Here is a 24,847-nt window from a genome sequence, read left to right on the forward strand (position 1 = left end):
TGCATACTGCCAAACCCTGAGAAAGCTGCACAGAGCGATTCAAAACAAAAGACGCGGCATGCTGACGAAGGGAATTGTTCTTCTCCATGACAATGCAAGACCTCACACTGTAGGTCAGACCCGCGATTTATTGGACAGTCTTAGCTGTGAAGTTTTAGGCCACCCCTCCACCTCAAACAACACCTCAATGTCAACCGTTATAATGATGACGACGATGTGAAAACGGCAGTGAAGTCTTGGTTATCGGAGCAGGTGGCAAATTTTTATGAAGAGGGTATTTTGAAATTGGTTGACAGGGGTGATACGTGTTTCAACAAACTTGGCAACTATGTCGAAAAATAGAGTGAAGTATTTACTTTCTGAAAAAAAAATTAGTTTTTTGAAATAACCTTTCGTTGTGTACTTACGTTCAAACGCACCTTACTTAGAAAACACGCCTCGTACATCATCTCTGCAACCAGCTTCTCCTTTTATTATGTGTTTTCAAACATATACACTATGTGATCAGAAGTATCCGGATACCTGGCTGCAAATGACTTATAAGTTCGTTGCGGCCTCCATCGGTAATACTGGAATTCAATATGGTGTTAGCCCACACTTAACCTTGATGACAGCTTCCACTCTCGCAAGCATCCAGTCAGGTGCTGGAAGGTTTCTTGGGGGATGGCAGCCCATTCTTCACGGAGTGCTGCACTGAGGGGAGGTATCGATGTCGGTCGGTGAGGCCTGGCACGAAGTCGGCGTTCCAAAACATCCCAAAGGTGTTCTATAGGATTCAGGTCAGGACTCTGTGCACGCCAGACCATTACAGGGATGTTATTATCGTGTAACCACTCAGACACAGGCCGTGCATTATGAACAAGTGTTCGATCGTGTTGAAAGATGCAGTCGCCATGCCGGCCGAAGTGGCTGTGGGGTTAAAGGCGCTGCGGTCTGGAACCGCAAGACCGCTACGGTCGCAGGTTCGAATCCTGCCTCGGGCATGGATGTTTGTGATGTCCTTAGGTTAGTTAGGTTTAACTAGTTCTAAGTTCTAGGGGACTAATGACCTCAGCAGTTGAGTCCCATAGTGCTCAGAGCCAGAGCAGTCGCCATCCCCGAATTCCTCTTCAACAGCAGAAAGCAAGAAAGTGCTTAAAACATCAGTGAAGTAGGCTTGTGCTGTGATAGCGCCACGCAAAACAACAGGGGGTGTAAACCCCCTCCATGAAAAACATGACCACACCATAACACCACCGCCTCCGAATTTTACTCTTGGCACTACACGCTGGCAGATGACGTTCACCGGGCATTCGCCTTACCCATACCCTGTCATCGGATCGCCACATTGTGTAACGCGATTCGTCACTCCACACAACGTTTCTCCGCAGTTCAATCGTCCAATGTTTTCGCTCATTACACCAAGCAAGGCGTCGTTTGGCATTAACCGGCGTGATGTGTGGCTTATGAACAGCCGCTCGACCATGAAATCCAAGTTTTCTCACCTCCCGCCTGTCATAGTGCTTACAGTGGATCCTGATGCAGTTTGGAATTTCTGTGTGATGGTTTGAATAGATGTCTGCCTATTACACATTACGACCCTCTTCAACTATCGGCGCTCTCTATCAGTCAACAGACGAGGTCAGCCTGTATGCTTTTGTGCTCTACGTGCCCCTTCACGTTTCCACTTATCACATCGTAAACAGTGGACCTAGGGATGTTTAGGGGTGTGGAAATCTCTCGTACAGACGTATGACACAAGTGATACCCAATCACCTGACTACATTCAAAGTCCGTGAGTTCCGTGTAATGTCCCATTCTGCTCTCTCACGATGTCTGAAGACTACTGAGGTCGCTGATATGGAGTACCTGGCAGCAGGTGGCAGCACAATGCACATGATATGAAAAAAGTATGTTTTTTGGTGTGTCCGGATACTTTTGATCACATGGTGTGTACACAACTGACACAAATTTTAACTTGCTCAGTTCACCATAATGCGCACAAATTATAAAAATGGATGCACGTATGTAGGAATGGTGCACGTCTCCTCCAAAGCCATTGGATCAATTTCAACCAAATTTGGTACACACATCATTTACCGTCTGTAAAAAATCACTGTGGGGATAAGAAACATCCACCTATCAAAGGGGTGAGTGTGGGGGTGAACAAACAACGTAGCCCACAGCATGAGAATACCCATAATCAGATCACCCAGCGTTTGAGAATGAGAGCACTTAGACCTGTCACAAACTTTACACATAATTTCAGATCTTTAGTAAGCTGAAAGATGAAAGCTAAAAAGTTATTGCTTACTACATTTTCAGTGTTCATGCAGTAAAAATGCCACGTGAAGCATGACACTTCAGGAAGTATGACGTCATAGACGCTGAATGCTTTAAAAATTTATCCATCATGCAGCATGCTTACATTTATTACCTCTTTGCTGCCGCCGCCATTGGCAATATTTTTCGCAGACAGTATCCACATTTTCCACTGAAGGTACCTACAAAAATACATCATTCTATGACACATAGTCAGGAGATACGACGTCAAGTTCTGAGCTGCTGAAAAACTGCCGCATCATACATGACGTTTCAATTTGTTACTTCTTTGTTACTAACTATTCTCAACACAATACGCACACAGACAGTATACACATATTCTGCTGACTTCTCCTAGAAAAATATATCATTCCCGACACTTATCTCAGGAGATGTTACGCCATAATCAGTGAGATCGGCGAGAAACTAGTGAATCTTGCGTAACGGTTTAATTTATTCCTTCGTTGCTACTAATTCTATTCGTAACACATTTCGCCAAAAGTACCCTCATATACAACTGAATATACCTGCAAAATTATATCATTGTACAACGTACAGTTCAGGAGATACGACGCCATGCGTGAAACACAGGGTGTATCAAAAAGAATTATCGGATTTGGAACTGTATATTTCTGAAACTAATGGACATGTACAATGAATTTTGTGTTTTGGTGAACAGAAAACTCCAAAAGATTTTTTTCTTACCTTTTTGCAAGTGTCCAATAGGCCCCCTTTGAGGTGCATGGCTTATGTCAATGCGGTATTCAAATCACTGCAGCATGTCTTGGGTTACAGCTTTCACAGCTGCCGCTATGCGATGTCTCATTTCATTCATTATTGTTGGTGATGATGTTTGATTCGTGGGGTGCTTAAATGCGCGGACGTCAGCGCCCGCCGGCCAGTGTGGCCGACCGGTTCTAGGTGCTTCAGTATGGAACCGCGCGACCGCTGCGGTCGCAGGTTCGAATCCTGCCTCGGGCATGGATGTGTGTGATGTCCTTCGGTTAGGATGCAACAAGCATAGCGAAATTGCTTGCCAAGCGAGCGACGGGTGACAGACCAATGTCGCATCAGATGGAGATAGTGAATGGCCTTTATCACAGTCGCAACTGTGAGGTCGTATTTGGATGTCCCATTAGGAGATTCCGCAAAAGCGCGTCTGAGCGAAAGCCTGAATGTCGGCCACCGCGCGCTTCAGACAGCCTCTTCAGTGTCACTTACAGGCAGGGGCAGGAAAAACTCGTTTTATTTTATCGCCAAATCCGCCGTTTTTTGCCGAATTAGGTGGTAATTTTTGCCATATTCACTTTTTTATTTATTTTGCGTATGACTTACCGTATTAAACAGGGTGTATCAAAAAGAATGATCCCATTTAAGAAAATCAGAACTATTATGCCGGCCGTTGTGGCCGAGCGGTTCTAGGCGCTTCAGTTAGGTTCGAATCCTGCCTCGGGCATGGATGTGTGTGATATCTTCAGGTTAGTTAGGTTTAAGTAGTTCTAAGTTCTAGGGGACTGATGACCTCAGATGTTAAGTCCCATAGTGCTGAGAGCCATTTGAACCACTTTTTTGTCAGCGCCCGTACGAAGTCCCAATTTTTACTGAGTTTATTTTCTTTTCACAATCCAATCTAGTCGCTTTCACAAATGATGATGATGATGAAATGATGAGGACAACACAAACACCCTGTCCCCGGGCAGAGAAAATCTCCAACCCGGCCGGGAATCGAACCCGGGAACCCGTGATCCAGAGACAGCAATGCTAGCCCCTAGACCAAGAGCTGCAGACGTTGTTGGTAATGGAGGCACATATGTTGTTGTTGTGGTCTTCAGTCCTGAGACTGGTTTGATGCAGCTCTATCCTGTGCAAGCTTCTTCATCTCCCAGTACCTACTGCAACCTACATCCATCTGAATCTGCTTAGTGTATTCATCTCTTGGTCTCCCTCTACGATTTTTACCCTCCACGCTGCCCTCCAATGCTAAATTTGTGATCCCTTGATGCCTCAAAACATGTCCTACCAACCGATCCCTTCTTCTAGTCAAGTTGTGCCACAAACTTCTCTTCTCCCCAATCCGATTCAATACCTCCTCATTAGTTACGTGATCTACCCACCTTATCTTCAGCATTCTTCTGTAGCACCACATTTCCAAAGCTTCTATTCTCTTCTTGTCCAAACTGGTTATCGTCCATGTTTCACTTCCTTACATGGCTACACTCCATACAAATACTTTCAGAAACGACTTCCTGACACTAAAATCTATACTCGATCTTAACAAATTTCTCTTCTTCAGAAACGATTTCCTTGCCATTGCCAGTCTACATTTTATATCCTCTCTACTTCGACCATCCTCAGTTATTTTGCTCCCTAAATAGCAAAACTCCTTTACTACACTAAGTGTCTCATTTCCTAATCTAATCCCCACAGCATCACCCGATTTAATTTGACTACATTCCATTATCCTCGTTTTGCTTTTGTTGAAGTTCATCTTATATCCTCCTTTCAAGACACTGTCCATTCCGTCCAACTGCTCTTCCAAGTCCTTTGCTGTCTCTGACAGAATTACAATGTCATCGGCGAACCTCAAAGTTTTTACTTCTTCTCCATGAATTTTAATACCTACTCCGAATTTTTCTTTTGTTTCCTTTACTGCTTGCTCAATATACAGATTGCATAACATTTGGGATAGGCTACAACCCTGTCTCACTCCCTTCCCAACTACTGCTTCCCTTTCATGCCCCCCGACTTATAAGTGCTATTTGGTTTCTGTACAAATTGTAAATAGCCCTTCGCTCCCTGTATTTTACCCCTGCCACCTTCAGAATTTGAAAGAGAGCATTCCATTCAACTTTGTCAAAAGCTTTCTCTAAGTCTACAAATGCTAGAAACGTTTGCTTTTCCTTAATCTATTTTCTAAGATAAGTCGTAGGGCGAGTATTGCCTCACGTGTTCCAACATTTCTACGGAATCCAAACTGATCTTCCCCGAGGTCCGCTTCTACCACTTTTTCCATTCGTCTGTAAAGAATTCGCGTTAGTATTTTGCAGCTCTGACTTATTAAACTGATAAATCGGTAATTTTCACATCTGTCAACACCTGCTTTCTTTGGGATTCGAATTATTATATTCTTCTTGAAGTCTGAGGGTATTTCGCCTGTCTCATACATCTTGCTCACCAGATGGTAGAGTTTTGTCATGACTGGCTCTCCCAAGGCCATCAGTAGTTCTAATGGAATGTTGTCTACTCCCGGGGCCTTGTTTCGACTCAGGTCTTTCAGTGCTCTGTCAAACTCTTCACGCAGTATCTTATCTCCCATTTCATCTTCATCTACATCCTCTTCCATTTCCATAATATTGTCCTCAAGTACATCGCCCTTGTATAAACCCTCTATATACTCCTTCCACCTTTCTGCCTTCCCTTCTTTGCTTAGAACTGGGTTGCCATCTGTGAGACAAGCCTCTACATCCTTACATTTGTCCTCTAGCCATCCCTGCTTAGCCATTTTGCACTTCCTGTCGATCTCATTTTTGAGACTTTTGTATTCCTTTTTGCCTGCTTCATTTACTGCATTTTTATATTTTCTCCTTTCATCAATTAAATTCAATATTTCTTCTGTTACCCAAGGATTTCTATTAGCCCTCGTATTTTTACCTACTTGATCCTCTGCTGCCATCACTACTTCATCCCTCAGAGCTACCCATTGTTCTTCTACTGTATTTCTTTCCCCCACTTCTGTCAATTGTTCCCTTATGCTCTCCCTGAAACTCTCCACAACCTCTCGTTATTTCAGTTTATCCAGGTCCCATCTCCTTAAATTCCCACCTTTTTGCAGTTTCTTCAGTTTCAATCTGCAGTTCATAACCAATAGATTGTGGTCAGAATCCACAACTGCCCCTGGAAATATCTTACAATTTAAAACCTGGTTCCTAAATCTCTGTCTTACCATTACATAATCTATCTGATACCTTTTAGTATCTCCAGGATTCTTCCAGGTATACAACCTTCTTTTATGATTCTTGAACCAAGTGTTAGCTATGATTAAGTTATGCTCTGTGCAAAATTCTACAAGGCGGCTTCCTCTTTCATTTCTTAGCCCCAATCCATATTCACCTACTACGTTTCCTTCTCTCCCTTTTCCTACTGACGAATTCCAGTCACCCATGACTATTAAATTTTCGTCTCCCTTCACTACCTGAATAATTTCTTTTATCTCGTCATACATTTCGTCAATTTCTTCATCATCTGCAGAGCTAGTTGGCATATAAACTTGTACTACTGTAGTAGGCATGGGCTTTGTGTCTATCTTGGCCACAATAATGCGTTCCCTATGCTGTTTGTAGTAGCTAACCCGCACTCCTATTTTTTTATTCAATATTAAACCTACTCCTGCATTACCCCTATTTGATTTTGTATTTATAACCCTGTAATCACCTGACCAAAAGTCTTGTTCCTCCTGCCACCGAACTTCACTAATTCCCACTATATCTAACTTTAACCTATCCATTTCCTTTTTTAAATTTTCTAACCTACCTGCCCGATTAAGGGATCTGACATTCCACGCTCCGATCCGTAGAATGCCAGTTTTCTTTCTCCTGATAACGACGTCCTCTTGAGTAGTCCCCGCCCGGAGATCCGAATGGGGGACTATTTTACCTCCGGAATATTTTACCCAAGAGGACGCCATCATCATTTAATCATACAGTAAAGCTGCATGTCCTCGGGAAAAATTACGGCTGTAGTTTCCCCTTGCTTTCAGCCGTTCGCAGTACCAGCACAGCAAGGCCGGTTTGGTTAATGTTACAAGGCCAGATCAGTCAATCATCCAGACTGTTGCCCCTGCAACTACTGAAAAGGCTGCTGCCCTCTTCAGGAACCACATGTTTGTCTGGCCTCTCAACAGATACCCCTCCGTTGTGGTTGCACCTACGGTACGGCCATCTGTATCGCTGAGGCACGCAAGCCTCCCCACCAACGACAAGTCCATGGTTCATGGGGGGGGGGGGGGGAGGCACATATACAGAGTGTTTTATAAGCCCCCACAACAAATAGTCACATACAGTCAGGTCCGGTGTCCTTGGTTGCCAGCAATGTAAGGCTGAATCATTTCGTCCAGTGCGACCGATCAATCGTTCACTAATCCATTGATTTAAAAATTCCTGCACTTCCAGATGCCAGTGTGCCGGTGCCCCATCCCATTGGTAAATGAAGTAGTTCAAATCAGTCTCCAACTGTGGGAAAAGATAGCTCTCAAACATACGAGATATGTGTTTTCTGTAACAGTGTTCTTGGGAAAGAAAAATGGGCCATACACCTTTTCTCGTGAAACTGCACAAAACACATTAAATTGTGGAGAGTCCCTCTCATGTTGTACAACTTCATATAGTTGTTCCGTACTCCATATTCTCACTTTATGACGATTCAGTTTTCCATTTAAATGGAATGTTGCCTCGCCACTAAAAACTAAGTGTGGAAGAAAAATATCAGCCTCCATGTTGCGAAGAACGAAATTACAGACCTCCACAGGTTGTCGTTTGTCACCTTCACGAGGAACTTGCAGTAACTGAATTTTGTACGGTTTCATGTATAAACGTCGATGCAACACACTTCAGACTGACATCGAGGGCATGATGAGCTGCCGAGCTGCACGGTGAACGGATTTCTGTGGACTCCTCGTGAAACTGTGGCGGATGCGTTCGACGTCTGTGACAGACACTCGGTGGCGGTATTGTCATTTGCCTTTACATAAAGAACCTGTATCTCGCTATTGTTCATGCCATCGTTAATACTCTGTGCTGTAGGAGAATCCACACCATAACTAGTACGAAAGTGTGGGTGAACAGTTATTACTGACCGCGTTGGCCCAAAACATAGAACGCAAAACGCGTTCTGTTGTCCCGACACCATTTTCACTAGAACTGAAGTGGGCGCAAACTGCTGCTACCTAACAGGAACCATGTAAAACTCGAGAGTTTGCACTTTCCAACAGTACGTTGTTCGCACACATATCTCAAATAACATAATAGTTATGATTTTCTGTAAATCGGCTGATTCTTTTCATATACCCTGTACATTTGACATGTGCGTATGCGATTAATGCCACGGATAAGAAGCTCATCGGGAACAATTTCAACAAATCTGTTGTAGATTTTACAATCTGGAAAGATATACTGTTGGGGTAACAACCACCAGCTTTCTGTTGGGATAAGTGAGGAAACGTGAACAGAGAAAGGAGGAGGTGAACAGACAGCGAGGGAGATGGAGGAAATAGGCACAGATAGGTGGAGAAGGAGATAGATAGAGTCAGGGGAGGGGGAAAAGAACAGAGGAGGGAAGAGGAGAAGATGGACAGAGAGAGGGGAGAAGATTGGATGAACACAGAAAGGAAAGGAGAGCAGATGAAAAGGGAAGGGGGCAAGGAGGTGGACACGGGAAGGTGGATGTGGAGGAGGAGACCGATAAAGAGAAGGGAAAGAGGGGATGAAATTAGAGGGAGGAGAGCAGATGGGCAGAGGGGAAGGGAGCAGATTGACAGAGCGAGCGGGAGCAGTTTGACAGATGGAGGTGGGAACAGGAAATGCAGCCCACATGGACAGAAACTGCGGGGTGGAGGACATGGACAGAGACAGGGGGTAGTAGAGACAGAGTACTAGAAGACTGGTAGAAATACATACCTGGGGAACGCTGGATATTCTGCTAGGTTGAAATTTCTGCCTTTATGCAGTTCCTTTGCTTAACTTTCTCTGTGTCTGTGGCATGTTTGGAGCTTGATTCGTTCCATTAGCGTTATTAACACCCATATGATATAATACCTGTGTATTTTTTATTCTTAGTAACAAACAGGTGAACATCAGCCAGTTAATAATGGTAAAATGAAACACATAAGTAATTAAAAAATTGCTGATAGTTGATATAAACTAGACAACAAAACTAGTGAACTCTGAAATAGAACCACAAACTTCCTCAAGGGTCAAGGTCGGGGGGCGGGGCAAGAGTGTGGACTTGCCCCCTCCTGGAGTTTGTATATAGGCTTTTTATTCACTATAGTTTCCTCACACATTTCTAGGAGTGATTATCAGCTACTCCACGGAACTACAGGTTTAAACCTGCTGAGCCCGACAAGAAATATTGTAACTTTAACAACGACTGTATGTCATGAATTCTTTTGGTTGACACGCTGCTAAGGGGAAATTATCCTTATTCCTAGATGCGGCGCCGATTTCGGTGCTGTTCTGCAATCACGTTGGGTGCACAATTTTTGAGAATCATCTTAAAATATTGTCCTCAACCTTTCTTCTGTTACTTACGCATACAAAAGTTATTGAGCTGCAGGTTCCGTGGCCCGCAGATTCCGACGCCAATTCCCGCAATCACATAAACACATTTGTTCTGCACTGCGACTTTAACAACTAATAACTGTAAACTGCGCTGTGCCAGCGACAGACTACAACTACTCTGTAGCAGCGAGCGACTGCAACTGCCGCAGAGACTGCTCTTACCTGCGCCTCTATTGCAGATCTCTTTTGCCAGGGGCAAACATATTTTATGTCTCAGGCACCGCCTGTGAATTGGCATTTTAACAAGCGAGCAATACATCGAGATTACATTTGCTCCAGCAGGGTGGTGAACCCCTTAATATAGAGTTCCTTAAACCGAAACAAGAAGTTAATTTATGAATAAGAAAATAAGCACAGTGGCACACTTGGTGACCAAGCAGTACATGAACCATGTTTTACAAGCAAGGTTAGGCCAGACCAAACAAATATATAAAACAAAACCTTATAATAAAACCAGTTTTATCTTTTACAATGAAAACACGACAAGTTTTAAAATGAATCACAAATTACAAGTAGTCTGAAAACAGATTTTTTTAATGAATCCAAATTTCATTTTTTCATAATGAAGAAGACGTTGTGTTTGGAAATGAAAATGACAGTAACAACCATTAACAACATTAACAAATATTGAATTCTTAATGGCTTATAACGTATTAATTAACACATTTTGCCACCCTTAGTCGCACCCTTTTGGCCTATATCTAAAAGAAGACAATTTTTTACTCTGCCACCACGTATCATTACGTAGGGGTGCTACCCCACGTACTAAAGTGATATGACAATAGGAGGGAAGAGAAGAGAGAAACGGATACAGCCAGAATAGTTACGCGGTATACTGCAGCACAAATACTTAAAGGTTACTGACTCAAAAATACTCCTCGTTATCTGCACTGGTAGTTCGTCAAGAATGTGATTTCCCCTAAAATGCTGTATCACAAACACCAGTCAACTAAAACCAATCTAAAATCATACTTGTACTCGGAAATAAATATTCGGAAATAAATTTAATTTATTAATAGTAATTATCCTTGTGAGCAGCAACTAATTACCCCCGTAAAACACACGTATAGGCCTACAGTGGAAGAGCTACAATCCTTCCAAGTTTCCTCACGATGATTTAAGAATGGGCTGAGTCATGGAGATTAGAGAATGGGTTATGAATAAAAACCCGAAACTAGCCGTCATCCCAGCATGCTGGAAATCCACAATATTTATTGTTTAGCCTGTCCACTATTTGGAAAGCCGGATTAGTGGCGTCATCTATCGATTTTCGTTTGCGGAAGTCAAACTAATATGTGCTGAGACCCTCAGGTCCTCTGTGCTCTTGAAGACACTTACAGAGTACCCATTTCTGAAGTTCTGCTAACTTGTTCTTTAAATATATACAGCTCTACAGTTTGTAAGAGGTTCATGACTAAGGAATTGATTGCTAGCGCACTCGTGCAGATGTAACATCGACGGACTGCTCAGGCGCTGCCTGCGATATGTAAACTACAATAGAATCACAGACCAGTCGGGCGGTTGGCTCAGGTCACTCTTAAAGAGCATTTGTCTAGTAGTATAGCTCACAGAGAGCACTTATATCCTATATGGAATTACCAAGGCCGGTCGTGGAGAATGATGACGGTGCCTGAGCGATATAGTATAAGGTAAAAGCAAAAATTATTATTATTTATTGCCGCTCGCATATCTAATTTGGAACAACTCATTTTGTACTATTGTTATATCAAAGACACATATAAATATTTTTCAATAATTTTTCAATAATAATCTTTCTTATAAAGATAACTTTTGACAGTCATTAATCTCAATTTAAAGTTTTTAGTAATTTCTCCTATCCATAGTCATACCAATTATCGTAAATAAAATCAGTTGTTTTTTTATACATAACAAAATCTAGTGGCCAGCATTGCACTGGGCTGTGCCAGAAAATTTTCTTATAGGAGCAGATATATACGCGTTATCCGGCGACTTCATTGAGGTAAGAATTTTCAGTTTATTCAGAATGACTTCTCAGGGCCATGACGCAGCATTGCTGACGTCCAGATTTACCAGTTTAGATTCACAGTCAGTTAATTATTGAAAGGTTATATATGAGCCACAATTTTATTGGAAGGATAGTCACATTTTTATTCCGAGGTTACGGAAACAATTTTACTGTTGGGAGGTTACAAGCTCTTTGGGTCCGCGGGATCTACAAGTTCAGATTTCCAAGTTCTCGATATCCTACCCTCTCTCAGTGCCTCGTTCAGCAAACGTGTTAAACATGCCACTATGTTTGGATCTACTTCCTGTATCACCTCCGAACAGATACAATCTGCACCCAGTGCTTTTCCACGTTTTACCATGGCTATCGCTGCTGCAAACGAGAGCAGGACACGGTTCTCAGTATGTTCAAAATTCATGTGGCAACAGAGCACCGATTGATGGTTGTTGTCTGCATTTGCAGAGTTATCTGTCAAAAGCGTGTTTAGTAAATATTTAACGAAGGCCCTCCAGCCGTTTGTCATTTTTCCATCGGTCTTCAGAAGGGTGGACGAAGCTCTTACGGCTGACCTCAAAAGTCTCACGTCAGATGTTAATACATTAAGCGCACCCAGTAATCCTTCTTAGTGTCTCAAATCTAGTCTCAATATGTTGGTACATATTTAGCCATCTATCTCTGACGCCTGTCCCTTTCCTCCTTGCGTTACGAACAATTGTGCGCAACTCTGTCAGATATCTGTTCCAAGTTGTCTTAAGAACAGCCCTTTTCCGGGCTGTGCTTTCCTTGCTCCTTCTAAAGAAGCTCGGTAATATCAGGCGCCTGAAGGTCAGAATTTCTAGGTAAATGGTCTAGGTTGAAAGAAACTCTATACCAATATGTACGTTAGAATTTGCTCTCTTCAAACCCAGCGTTCCAATTCTATATGGCCTTTACTATTTCTAGAATTTTCAGTTACTGTTTGGGTCTCGGAGATTATGAGACTGTGGTCGTTAAAAGTCATGTGTTGTTTACCTCCTAAGATATACTGAAGAGCCAAAGAAACTGGTATACCGGTCTAATATCACGTAGGACCCCCGCGAGCACGCAGAAGTGCCGCAACATGACGTGGCATGAACACTGTTGTCTGAAGTAGTGCTGGACAGGACTGACACCATGAATCCTGCACGGCTGTCTATAAATCGGTAAGAGTACGAGGGGGTGGAGATCTCTTCTGAACAGCACGTTGCATCCAAGATATGCGCAATAGTTGTTCATATCTGGGGAGTTTGATGGCCAGCAGAAGGGTTTAGACTCTGAAGAGTGTCCCTGGAGCCACTCTGTCGCCATTCTGGACGTGTGGAGTGTCACAATTTCCTGCTGGACTTGCTCAAGTCCGTCGGAATGCACAATACACATGGATCGATGTAGGTGGCCAGACAGGATGCTTAAGTACGTATCACCTGTCAGAGTCGTATCTAGACGTATCAGGAGCCCCATATCACTCCAATCGCACACGACCCACGTCATTATAGAGCCTCCACCAGCTTGAACAGCCCCCTGCTGACATGCAGGGTTCATGGATTCACGAGGTTGTCTCCATACCCGTACAAGTCCATCCGCTTGATACAATTTGAAACGAGACTCATCCGACCAGCAACATGTTTCCAGTCATCAACAGTCGAATGTCGGTGTTGACGGGCCCAGGCGAGGCGTAAAGCTTTGTGTCGTGCGGTCATTGAGGGTACACGAGTGGGCCTTCTGCTTCGAAAGCCCATATCGATGATGTTCCGCTGAATGTTTCGCACGCCGACACTTGTTGATGGCCCAACACCGAAAACCGCATGAATTTGCGGAGGGGTTGCACTTCTGTAACGTCAAACGATTCTCTTCAGTGGTCGTTGGTCCCGGTTCTTGCAGGATCTTTTTCCGGCCGCAGCGGCCTCGAAGCTTTAATGTCGTAACGGATTCCTGATATTCACGCTACACAAGTGAAATGGTCGTACGGGAAAATTCCCGCTTCATCGTTACCTCGGAGATGCTGTATCCCATTGCTCGTGCGCCGACTATAACACCATGTTGAAACTCACTTAAATCTTGATAACCTGCCATTGTAGCAGTAGTAACCGATCTGACAGCTGCGCCAGACACTGGCTGTCTCATACAGGCGTTGCCAACCGCAGCACCGTATTCTGCCTGTTTACATATCTCTGTATTCGAATACGAATGCCTATACCAGTTTCTTTGGAGCTTCAGTATATAAAGTAGTAACAAATACCCGATTTGTCAGGGTAATCTTTATATTTGTCTGTGCAGCGGCACTAGCAAATGAACTAGGCTGCCCTTCTTTCTTGATCACTGTCTGGTATAGTCTTCAGTTTAAGTCTTGTAGGATTACACCACGTTCCATTGTCGTTCTGCTGTGGCAAATTACCGAATTTGCGTTCGCATCGGCCCCTGTTACATGATATCCACTACGACTGTATATAGGTGCAGCTTTTAATTTGTCATGGCACGGATCAATAATATAGGAGTGTGTAAGCAAGTGTTAATCCACTTGCATGGAGGAGTAAACATTTCTACTGTTACAGCATGCTTACCGCATAACTGGTGACACTAGTGACAAGGCATCTATGGCTGGGAATAGTGTTTGCTGCTTTGGCATTCTGGTGCGAAACTATTGTGGTCACGTGTGTCGACAACTACGAAAATTTTCCATTTTTCCCTTAAGGTTCCTGGAATAGCAGGAAATCGGCACCAATTTCCTCTGTGATCTTCCGCGGCCCCTTTATTTTCGATGCGCTGTGCATAGCTTTGATCTACAGGAATCTGATGCTGATAAACGTAGCTTGTATGGACACAGCGTTTAAGTGAATGCACGGTGCGGTCGATCGCTCATGGGCCTTAAAAAATTCTTTGTACGCCTGTTCAAGATCTAAAACTTCGTCTAGGTGCGAAAAGAATTACCGGAGTAAACTGCAGACGTCTTTAATATCTGTAGGGAGCTTATTTCACTTAAGAAAAATGCTATTAACTGCTTATGGTGTTCAGAAGGTAATTGTATCCTTTTGGGTTCGCAAAACGTGTTAAAATTTTCGTGGTTGTTTGGAGAATTATAGAACCCTCCAGCCTACCCAGCCTGACGTTCCGTTCTATATCCACATACACCTAGTTCTGCGGGCAAAGTTTTGTTTGGATTTTATGTTCGCTAGAAGCAGAGCGTATTCTCTCTCGTCGTGCGCCCAAGCGTTCGTCTATCAATCGTGAACCAGACGTGTTTTCCATTTGTTCTATTAGCCACAAACGCCAGAGGCGCATAGTAACTCCAATACAGTGACATGATTAAATCAAACAGCGTGACGTATGCTTACGAGTTGAGGCATGCTGTTGTAAGGAGCAGTGCTCCGTGTAATCGGTATCGTTTTCGGTGTTTCGGGTGAATCAGATGTTATCGTGTCACCTATATGTGTGTCACTGGTACAGTGTGTCGAGGTAACCTTGCAGTAATTGAGGGTACTACATGTACGAAGTGAACTTTGCCATACAGCGCAACCGATGATGCACCCTGGATTAGGAGGTTCTGCCTGCCATGTGTATCACAGTCCCACTCTGCATTATGACAGCCGTCATAGCTTTAGAATTTCGACAGGTTACTCTTCAATTACGTTTATTCTAAATAGAAGATCAACCTGAAAAATTGCCCAATTTAAAACTTTCTTCTTCAGCTCCCGGAGTATCTGATATAGACTTTTTGTTGCAGCAGATGTTGATGTACACGTAGGGAGTATTTTCGTTGTAATGGTGTTCAGCTAAGTCAATGATTACAACAGGTAGCGTCTTGTGATATACTTTATTTCGAGCTTCCCAAGGAAGCGAGATACGAAGTTGCTCGCGCCACGCTATTGCTCTGCCCAGTTCCTTGCCCTCGCCGGCCGGTGTGGCCGTGCGGTTAACGGCGCTTCAGTCTGGAACCGCGTGACCGCTACGGTCGCAGGTTCGAATCCTGCCTCGGGCATGGATGTGTGTGATGTCCTTAGGCTAGTTAGGTTTAATTAGTTCTAAGTTCTAGGCGACGACCTCAGAATTTGAGTCGCATAGTACTCAGAGCCATTTGAGCCTTGCCCTCGTACAAAGTGACTTGTGCGTCTAGCAGTTGCTCTAGATCTGAAATCTACTGCGTATATGTGAATTTTGGAAATTAGTTGTGCGACAAAAATATTCAAGTTCCGTAATCAGCACAACCTTTATCTCTCTCTAGGAGGAACTGGAAAGTACCAAAGTTTTCTTTCTGTTCACATGAGCATTGTTTTTCCCCTTTTAAGACATGAAATGCACTTCGGTATTTCGACACCCTTTCTGTTGCAACCGTTGTCTGCATAACGGGAACAAATTTGTTATTATGTTGAGCATGATAATGGTGGTGTGATCTAGTTCTCAGCATTTAAGACATTTAGATACTTCCAGTTTGTTCACATTCAGTTCTCTGAAGCCGTCGTAAAACTTTGGTTTAGTTAACAAAAATTTGCACACTCTGTGATTTAACTTTTGTTACGTTGTGTATAGTGTCCTTATCTCTAGGATCTGTTTTAAGTGCAGTTATGACGTACTTTTAGAAGTCATTTTCTGCAAGATGCTCCATCACGTTCTATTAATGGATAGGGTCTAGCAGCTCTTCATTGGTCATGTCTTGCGTCGCATTATACATAATTGGACGTGACATTTATTTCGACTGGTTTCAAGTTGTATGTGTGGAATTTTACTGGCGTTTGCTTGCAATTTCTCGCAGTTTCGGCTTCTATTTATCTATCAAAAAATGGTTCAAATGGCTCTAAACACTATGGAAATTAACATCTGAGGTCATCAGTCCCGTAGACTTAGAACTACTCAAACCTAACTAAGAACATCACATCCATGCCCGAGGCAGGAATCGAACCTGCGTTCATAGCAGCAGCGCGCTTCCGGATTGAAGCGCCTAGAACTGGTCGGCCACAGCGGCCGGCCGGCTTCTATCACGACAACACTATTGGCTCTTCTTATGGATTTAATTCCAAGTCTGTCTGTGCTAGGATTAGTAGAACCTGTTGGACACTCTTCAGTGACTTTAACGTTTTCGTTGGCTGTTGATTTAACAGAGACAGTATTTATGTGCTGAAAAATCTTTTTCTGAATTTTAGCGGGCAGGCTCGGTTTCTATCTGCAGAGAGAACATCCGAAAGGAAGGAAAATTGTTGTTTAGATCTTCCTTTAGCTTGGTATTTTCGCTTACTAAAGCAGCGATGCGCTCTTGTACCACAGGCATTTTGCATTGTTAATCAAAACTCTCAGCCGCGATTTATTCAGTTTTAATTCCTCGATCTATCTAGTTAATTTTGCTTCAGACACATCCAATTTTGAAATATTATGTCTCGTGTCCGAAAGGAATCCAGCTGAAGCTTTCTTTTGTTTCCCTAGTTCCTCCTGAACACGGGAACCCATTTAGCATGTGAAGAGCGCTGAACATTTTGTCGTTCTGCGTATGTCGTCATTGCAGGACCACTTAGGAGCACGCAGCTCCGTTCTGTTACGAGGTTCGTAACATAGTTGTGTTGTTGTTGTGTTCTTTGCTTTAGATTGTTGTGTTTTTGGTGTGTCTAATAACAGTTTTATCTTAAAATGCCTGACTGTGTATTACGGGATGTCTGTCATACAGTAGGAAGACAAAAAGTTCGGATATAAACTACCATTCGTTCCCAACAGACGTTGAACTGCAGAAAGTCTGGATTACGAAGAGCCACCGAAAACATAGCTTCATTGTTACAACGTCAGTATGTTCGTTACATTTCACGGCTGATCATTACATCCTTGTCTTGCGAGGAGAATTTGTTGATCTACCACGGGGGAAAATGCTTAAACCAGACGCAGTATGGAATGTGAGTGTACCAGAAAGTGTTCCCAGCGTAAGTGGTAGTTCGAGTGCAGATGATACAATTTCTCGCAAGCGGACAGTCAAGATTCAGGCAACAAACACAATGAAAGGTGCACTTTGGCACCCGGCTAAAGTGTCTCCCAAGAAAGGATAAGTAGACCAAACAACATTTACAGCAAACAAATCAGTGAACTCAGCAAACGCATAGAAGAATTAGAGTAAAGGAACTGCAGACTGACTGATATGTGCGGAAAGATGAGGTATAGAGAAAAGCGCTTGAGACTAAAAGTGAAAGTTTGTGTTGAGAGAAAAAAACATCAGCTGAAGTGTCAAAAGAAGCAAGTGCGTGAAAATGTAAGTGAAATATTAAGCAAACTGTTTTCAAGAACTCATATAAACTGCTTGTTGAGTGTAAAGAAACAAGCTAAGTGACAAAGAGAAGACATCTGCAAGATTTGCAAAGCAATTACTCTTCGTGTTACTTCTACGAAGTGTTATTTGTTTTAAAGAAATCAGGTTAGTTTACCACTTCCAGGACTGTCAACACTGAAAAATGGACATACCCTCTTTTAGATGATTTCCGCCGGCCGGTTCTAGGCCCTTCAGTCTGGAACCGCGCGACCGCTACGGTTGCAGGTTCGAATCCTGCCTCGTGCATAGATGTGTGTGATGTCCTTAGGTTAGTTAGGTTTAAGTAGTTGTAAGTTCTAGGGGACTGATGACCTCAGATGTTAAGTCCCATAGTGCTCAGAGCCATTTGAACCATTTTTTTTTTATGATTTCCTGGTGCGCCTACAGATGTTTTGGAAGCAATGAAAGGCCAATATCCTGTATTTTCAAAAGTTGAATGTTTATGTGTGCTCTCCTTTGACAAAGTGAGTGTAGCATCAGTTTACATACGAATCTATTGTAGATCGTGTTGTAGAGCTGCACACTATGGTGTTATCTAATATAGTGCGCAGTTTGTTTTCAGGATGGGAGCGACCAGTCTACTATGATTTTGACACACAGATGACAACCGATCATTTAAACACTATTGTCTGCTCCATACAAGATGTTGTCTACAATGTTGTTGCGGTAACGTGAGACCTCGCCACAAAAAATTTATCTTTGTGGAAAGATCTTAATGTGACAAAGTCCTGTTTTTCAAACCATTAGTATGAAAATAAAGAATCTGGGTGTTTTCAGATGTTCCACATTTATTTAAAATAATGAGATACCGCTTTCTGGACGGCAGAATAAAATTTCCAGGAAGAAAACTGTTAATAAGTCTGTTGTAAAAAGACTGCTCTCATTGGATAGGAGTGGAATGAAGTTGTATTTTAAACTGTCACAAATTCATCTCAATGTCACGATGCCTGAAGAAGTGGAAGTAGCAATTTCTTTTCAGCTTCCAAACGACGCATTTGGCATGCTGAATCCATGAAGATTCAACGATCAGAACACATTATCATGTGGTTATGGGATGCACAAGGATATCCAGGAAAGATTATTAAGAGAACTGTACACGTGTGCGGAAAAAAAGCGTGTAGGCAGTACAAATCATTTGCTCCCATTCGAAACAAGCGTAATAACAACCCTTCACTCGTTGTTTGTGATGTTTTTAGACCTTCAGCCCCTGCAGATAAAATACATTGTAACCGTGTGATTGAACCAAGATGTATTGGACATTTTTTTTCAAAGATAAGAGAAGTTGGTCATTTACACTTGCATCCTTCCCCACTAGTAATGAAACATCGATTACGGCTGGTGCTCATGGAGCACAATGTTCACGATATTCCTCCTTCAAATTAAACTTCGGTAGAGGCAGAGGACAGTGACGGATTTTTTCATGTCCCCTCTGTTAGAGGAATTTTGTCTGGTATGGGCGACGCACTCGACATGATGCACTACTGGCCATTAAAATTGCTACACTAAGAAGAAATGCAGATGATAAACGGGTATTCATTGGACAAATATATTATACTACAACTGACAGGTGATTACATTTTCACGCAATTTGGATGCATAGATCCTGAGAAATCAGTACCCAGAACAACCACCTCCGGCCGTAATAACGGGCTTGATACGCCTGGGCATTGAGTCAAACAGAGCTTGGATGGAGTGTACAAGTACAGCTACCCATGCAGCTTCAACACGATACAACAGTTCATCTAGAGTAGTGACTGGCGTATTGTGACGAGCCAGTTGCTCGGCCACCATTGACCAGACGTTTTCAATTGGTGAGAGATCTGGAGAATGTGCTGGCCAGGGCAACAGTCGAACATTTTCTGTATCCAGAAAGGCCCGTACAAGACATGCAACATGCTGTCGTGCATTATCCTGCTGAACTGTAGGGTTTCGCAGGGATCGAATGAAATGTAACGTCCACTGTTCAAAGTGCCATCAATGCGAACAAGAGGTGACTGAGACGTGTAACCAATGGTACCCATACCATCACGCCGGGTGATACGCCAGTATGGGGATGACCAATACACGCTTCCAATGTGCGTTCACCGCGATGTCGCCAAACACGGATGCGACCATCATGATGCTGTAAACAGAACCTGGATTCATCTGAAAAAATTACGTTTTGCCATTCGTGCACCAAGGTTCGTCGTTGAGTACACCATCGCAGGCGCTCCTGTCTGTTACGCAGCGTCAACGGTAACCGCAGCCATGTCTCCGATCTTATAGTCCATGCTGATGCAAATGTCGTCGAAGTGTTCGTGCAGATGGTTGTTGACGCCGGCACGGTAGCTCAGCGTGTTCGGTCAGAGGGTTAGCTGCCCTCTGTAATAAATAAACTGAGTTAATGGATCAACAACGAACTTAAACGAATGTCTTACGACGTCCGCCCCGAGCAGACGCAACGAAACGAAAAAAAAAAAAAAAAAATACGAACAAAAAAAAAAAAACGAGATTTAGGCGGCACCGTAGCTCAGCGTGTTCGGTCAGGGAGCTGGTTGGCCTCCGTAATAAAAAGTGAGTGCAAGGATCAACAAACGATCTCGGTAGCTCAGCGTGCTCGGTCAGCGAGCTGGTTGGCATCTGTAATAAAAAACTGAGTGGAAGGATCAACAAACGTACTTTAACGGATGTCATGTGACGTCCGCAACGACCTAAGAAAACGATCAACAACGAACAAAATGAAAAAAAAAACCAACGATTCCATATTCTGCTAACAGTCATTGGATCTCGAACAACGCGATCGCCAATGTCGTGATACGATATACCGCAATCGCGATAGGCTACAATCCGACCTTTATCAAAGTCAGAAACGTGATGGTACGCATTTATCCTCCTTACACGAGGCATCACAACAACGTTTCACCAGGCAACGCTGGTCAACTGCTGTTTGTGTATGAGAAATCGATTGGAAACTTTCCTCATGTTAGGACGTTGTAGGTGTCGCCACTGGCGCCAACCTTGTGTGAATGCTCTGGGAAGCCAATCATTTGCATATCACAGCATCTTCTTCCTGTCGGTTAAATTTCGCGTCCGTAGCACATCATCTTCGTGGTGTAGCAATTTTAATGGCCAGTAGTGTAAATGATGAAAGAGAGCTCCAGCATACGAACTTTCCTCTGCTATGAAAGAAGGACCTGACTGTTCCGCAGAAGTATTTCACTAACTGGCTAGTGGCTACCTCGAGTGTCGTGCAAAGAAATATGACGGCACACTAGTAACATCGTTCGGTGGTACTTTGTGTCGTTCTGCTAGAGATGTGGAACATTTTTGCTGGATTGAAGTCGTGTCTCGCTGTGGGCTTAATGTTTCAATAGATGATTGTCGCAGTTTGAACTCATTTTTAATGAATTCAACGCTTTGGAAGGTACTTCTACATCTACATCTACATCCATACTCTGCAAGCCACCTGTCGGTGTGTGGCGGCGGGTACCTTGAGTACCTCTGTCGGTTCTTCCTTTTATTCCAATCTCTTATTGTTCGTGGAAAGAAAGCTTGTCGGTATGCCTCTGTGTTGGCTCTAATCTCTCTGATTTTATCCTCATGGTCTCTTCGCGAGATATACGTAGGAGAGAGCAATATGCTGCTTGATTCCTCAGTGAAGGTATGTTCTCGAAACTTCAACAAATGTCCGTATCGAGCTACTGAGCGTCTCTCTTGCAGAGTCTTCTACTGGAGTTTGTCTATCATCTCCGTAACACTTTCGCGATTACTAAATGATACTGTAACGAAGCGCACTGTTCTCCGTTGGATCTTTTCTATCTCTTCTATGAACCCTATCTGGTACGGATCCCACAGTGGTGAGCAGTATTCAAGCAGTGGGCGAACAAGTGTACTGTAAGCTACTTCCTTTGTTTTCGGACTGAATTTCCTTAGGATTCTTCCAATAAATCTCAGTCTCGCATCTGCTTTACACACGATAAATTTTATATGGTAATTCCATTTTAAATCACTCCTAATGCCTACTCCTAGATAATTTATGGAATTAACTGCTTCCAGTTGCTGACCTGCTATATTGTAGCTAAATGATAAAGGATCTTTCTTTCTGTGTATTCGCAGTACATTACACTTGTCTACAATGAGATTCAATTGCCATTCCCTGCACCATGCATCAATCCGTTGCAGATCCTCGTGCATTTTAGTACAATTTTCCATTGTTACAACCTCTCGATATATACTTCGAAGGAAAGAAATACAGTGGAAACAGCCTGCGTTGCAGTTCAAACAAAATATACTGATTTTTCAGAAGAAATTATCAAACTACACTACAGGCCATTAAAATTGCTGCACCACTAAGATGACGTGCTACAGAGGCGATATTTAACCGACAGGAAGAAGATGCTGTGATATGCAAATGATTAGCTTTTCAGAGAATTCACACAAGGCTGGCGCCGGTGGCGACGCCTACAACGTGCTCACATGAGGAAAGTTTCCAACCGATTTCTCATACACAGTTGACCGGCGTTGCCTGGTGAAACGTTGTTGTGATACCTCGTGTAAGGAAGAGAAATGCGTACCATCACGTTTCCGACTTTGATAAAGTGCTCTCTGGGGCACTCTGAGATGCCCTCTGGGGCACTCTGTGATGCTCTCTGGGCTGCTCAATAGATGTCGAGCACAGTCTCTGATTGGTTGTTTTGTTTTTGGCGCGCGATTCAAATTACGTTGGAGCAACACGCGATTGCGGTTTATCGTATTGCGACATTGCTGCACGCGTTGGTCGAGATCCAATGACTGTTAGCAGAATATAGAATCGGTGGGTTCAGGAGGGTAATACGGAACACCGTGCTGGATCCGAATGGCCTCGTGTCACTAGCCGTCGAGATGACAGGCATCTTATCCACATGGCTGTAACGGATCGTGCAGCCACGTCTCGATCCCTGAGTCAGCAGATGGGGACATTTGCAAGACAACAACCATCTGCACGAACAGTTCGACGACGTTTGCAGCAGCATGGACTGTCAACTCGGAGACCATGGCTGCGGTTACCCTTGACGCTGCATCACAGATAGAAGCGCCTGCGATGGTGTACTCAACGACGAACCTGGGTGCACGAATGGCAAAACGTCGTTTGTTCGGATGAATCCAGGTTCTGTCTACAGCATCATGATGGTCGCATCCGTGTTTGGCGACATCGCGGTGAACGCACATTGAAAGCGTGTATTCGTCATCGCCATACTGGCGTGTCACCCGGCGTGATGGTATGGGTACCATTGGTTACACGTCTCAGTCACCTCTTGTTCGCATTGATGGCACTTTGAACAGTGGACTTTACATTTCAGATGTGTTACGACCCGTGGCTCTACCCTTCATTCGATCCCTGCGAAACCCTACAGTTCAGCAGGATAATGCACGACAGCATGTTGCATGTCTTGTACGGGCCTTTCTGGATACAGAAAATGTTCGACTGCTGCCCTGGCCAGCACATTCTCCAGATCTCTCACCAATTGAAAACGTCTGGTCAATGGTGGCCGAGCAACTGGCTCGTCACAATACGCCAGTCACTACTCTTGATGAACTGTTGTATCGTGTTGAAGTTGCATGGGCAGCTGTACCTGTGCACGCCATCCAAGCTCTGTTTGACTCAATGCCCAGGCGTATCAAGGCCGTTATTACGGCCGGAGGTGGTTGTTCTGGGTACTGATTTCTCAGGATCTATGCATCCAAATTGCGTGAAAATGTAATCACATGTCAGTTGTAGTATAATATATTTGTCCAATGAATACCCGTTTATCATCTGCATTTCTTCTTGGTGTAGCAATTTGATGGCCAGTAGTGTATATGTTCATTCACACGGTGTTGCTCAAAATGAAGTTGCAAATGCAAAAGGCAGCAGCAGCTAAAAGCGAAAATCTTGCCTATGGCACTCTTCATCCACTACCAACATCTAAACAGATAGATCAATTATTTTGATCAATTTTGTGAGAACTTATTGTAGCTATAATTAGTCACGAATCTTTCGTTACACCAGCCGCTGCCTCGCTTTACTCCTATAGTGACGTCACTGCGCCAGCGAATCGCGTGCCTCCTCACTGCAGGCCTATCGTCCCTTTACATAACCTTGCTTCTGAGCGAACTGAGTAATATCGTGATAGCAAAGTTCGACAGCGTCAAAGCCCCGAGCGAACTAAGACGGAGCATTTTTTCATCATCTATGCCGTGATTGCAGGCAGACGTTCATTTCCCGTTGTTGTATGGCCGAGCAGCTGACCTTAAGGAAGCCGGCCTCTATGCCGGATGACGAATGCAGCATCGTGCTGCGCCGCAGCAGACGACGCAGCGCCACGCCCCCACCGGCCTAGTCCAGCTGACGACAACACGTTCTGAGTCCAGTGGCCTTGCAGACAAGCAGAGTCGCTGAGCTGACGCATGCGCCCTCTTCCCGCTGACGTCACATTCGCCCCGACGGCCAGGGAGCGGTATGGAATGCTACGTCGTCCAAAGATACCGCAGCCGGCGGAACGGGAGTGGAAAGTCTCTGCCCATTAGTGGTTGATGTTTCGTAACGGGTCGCGGCAGAGTACACCGACGCAGCACGCAAAGGCTCGCCCCACTAGTGGATCTTTCAGTCGACATCTACGCACAACATTGAAAGATATGATTTTGATTTGTTAATCACAAAAAATGGTTTATACGTAATCACTATGAGTTTTGTGTAGTGTTCAACCTTCAACGAACGTGGATTAGTTGCACCTAGAGTACTCACTGATAATTCGTCCACACAGCCACATTCCCTTTAGCTGTATACAGGGTGTTCGGTAATTCCCGTACTTCCAGCACTTGTAGAGTGTTTTGTATCCTTCCTGGGAGGCGGTGCGTGGGTAGGAACGGGAAAAGGTAATACAAGTCGGTACTGCAAAAAATGTTTTACTCAGGAAGAAATAGGTGATAACGATT

The 24,847-nt window shown here is 43.7% G+C and overlaps 1 protein-coding gene across 1 annotated transcript in view; it reads left to right on the plus strand.

The window, feature by feature from the left end:
- LOC126204255 (prisilkin-39-like) overlaps positions 1 to 24,252 on the plus strand; it is a 38,103-nt gene extending 13,851 nt beyond the window's left edge. Inside the window, exon 4 of the mRNA XM_049938646.1 lies at positions 24,120 to 24,252. Within this exon, the coding sequence (XP_049794603.1) occupies positions 24,120 to 24,252 (133 nt within the window). The remainder of the gene's footprint in view (positions 1 to 24,119) is intronic.
- Positions 24,253 to 24,847: the final 595 nt, after the last annotated feature.

Source organism: Schistocerca nitens, chromosome 9, assembly GCF_023898315.1.
Source record: "Schistocerca nitens isolate TAMUIC-IGC-003100 chromosome 9, iqSchNite1.1, whole genome shotgun sequence".
NCBI classification, from domain to species: domain Eukaryota; kingdom Metazoa; phylum Arthropoda; class Insecta; order Orthoptera; family Acrididae; genus Schistocerca; species Schistocerca nitens.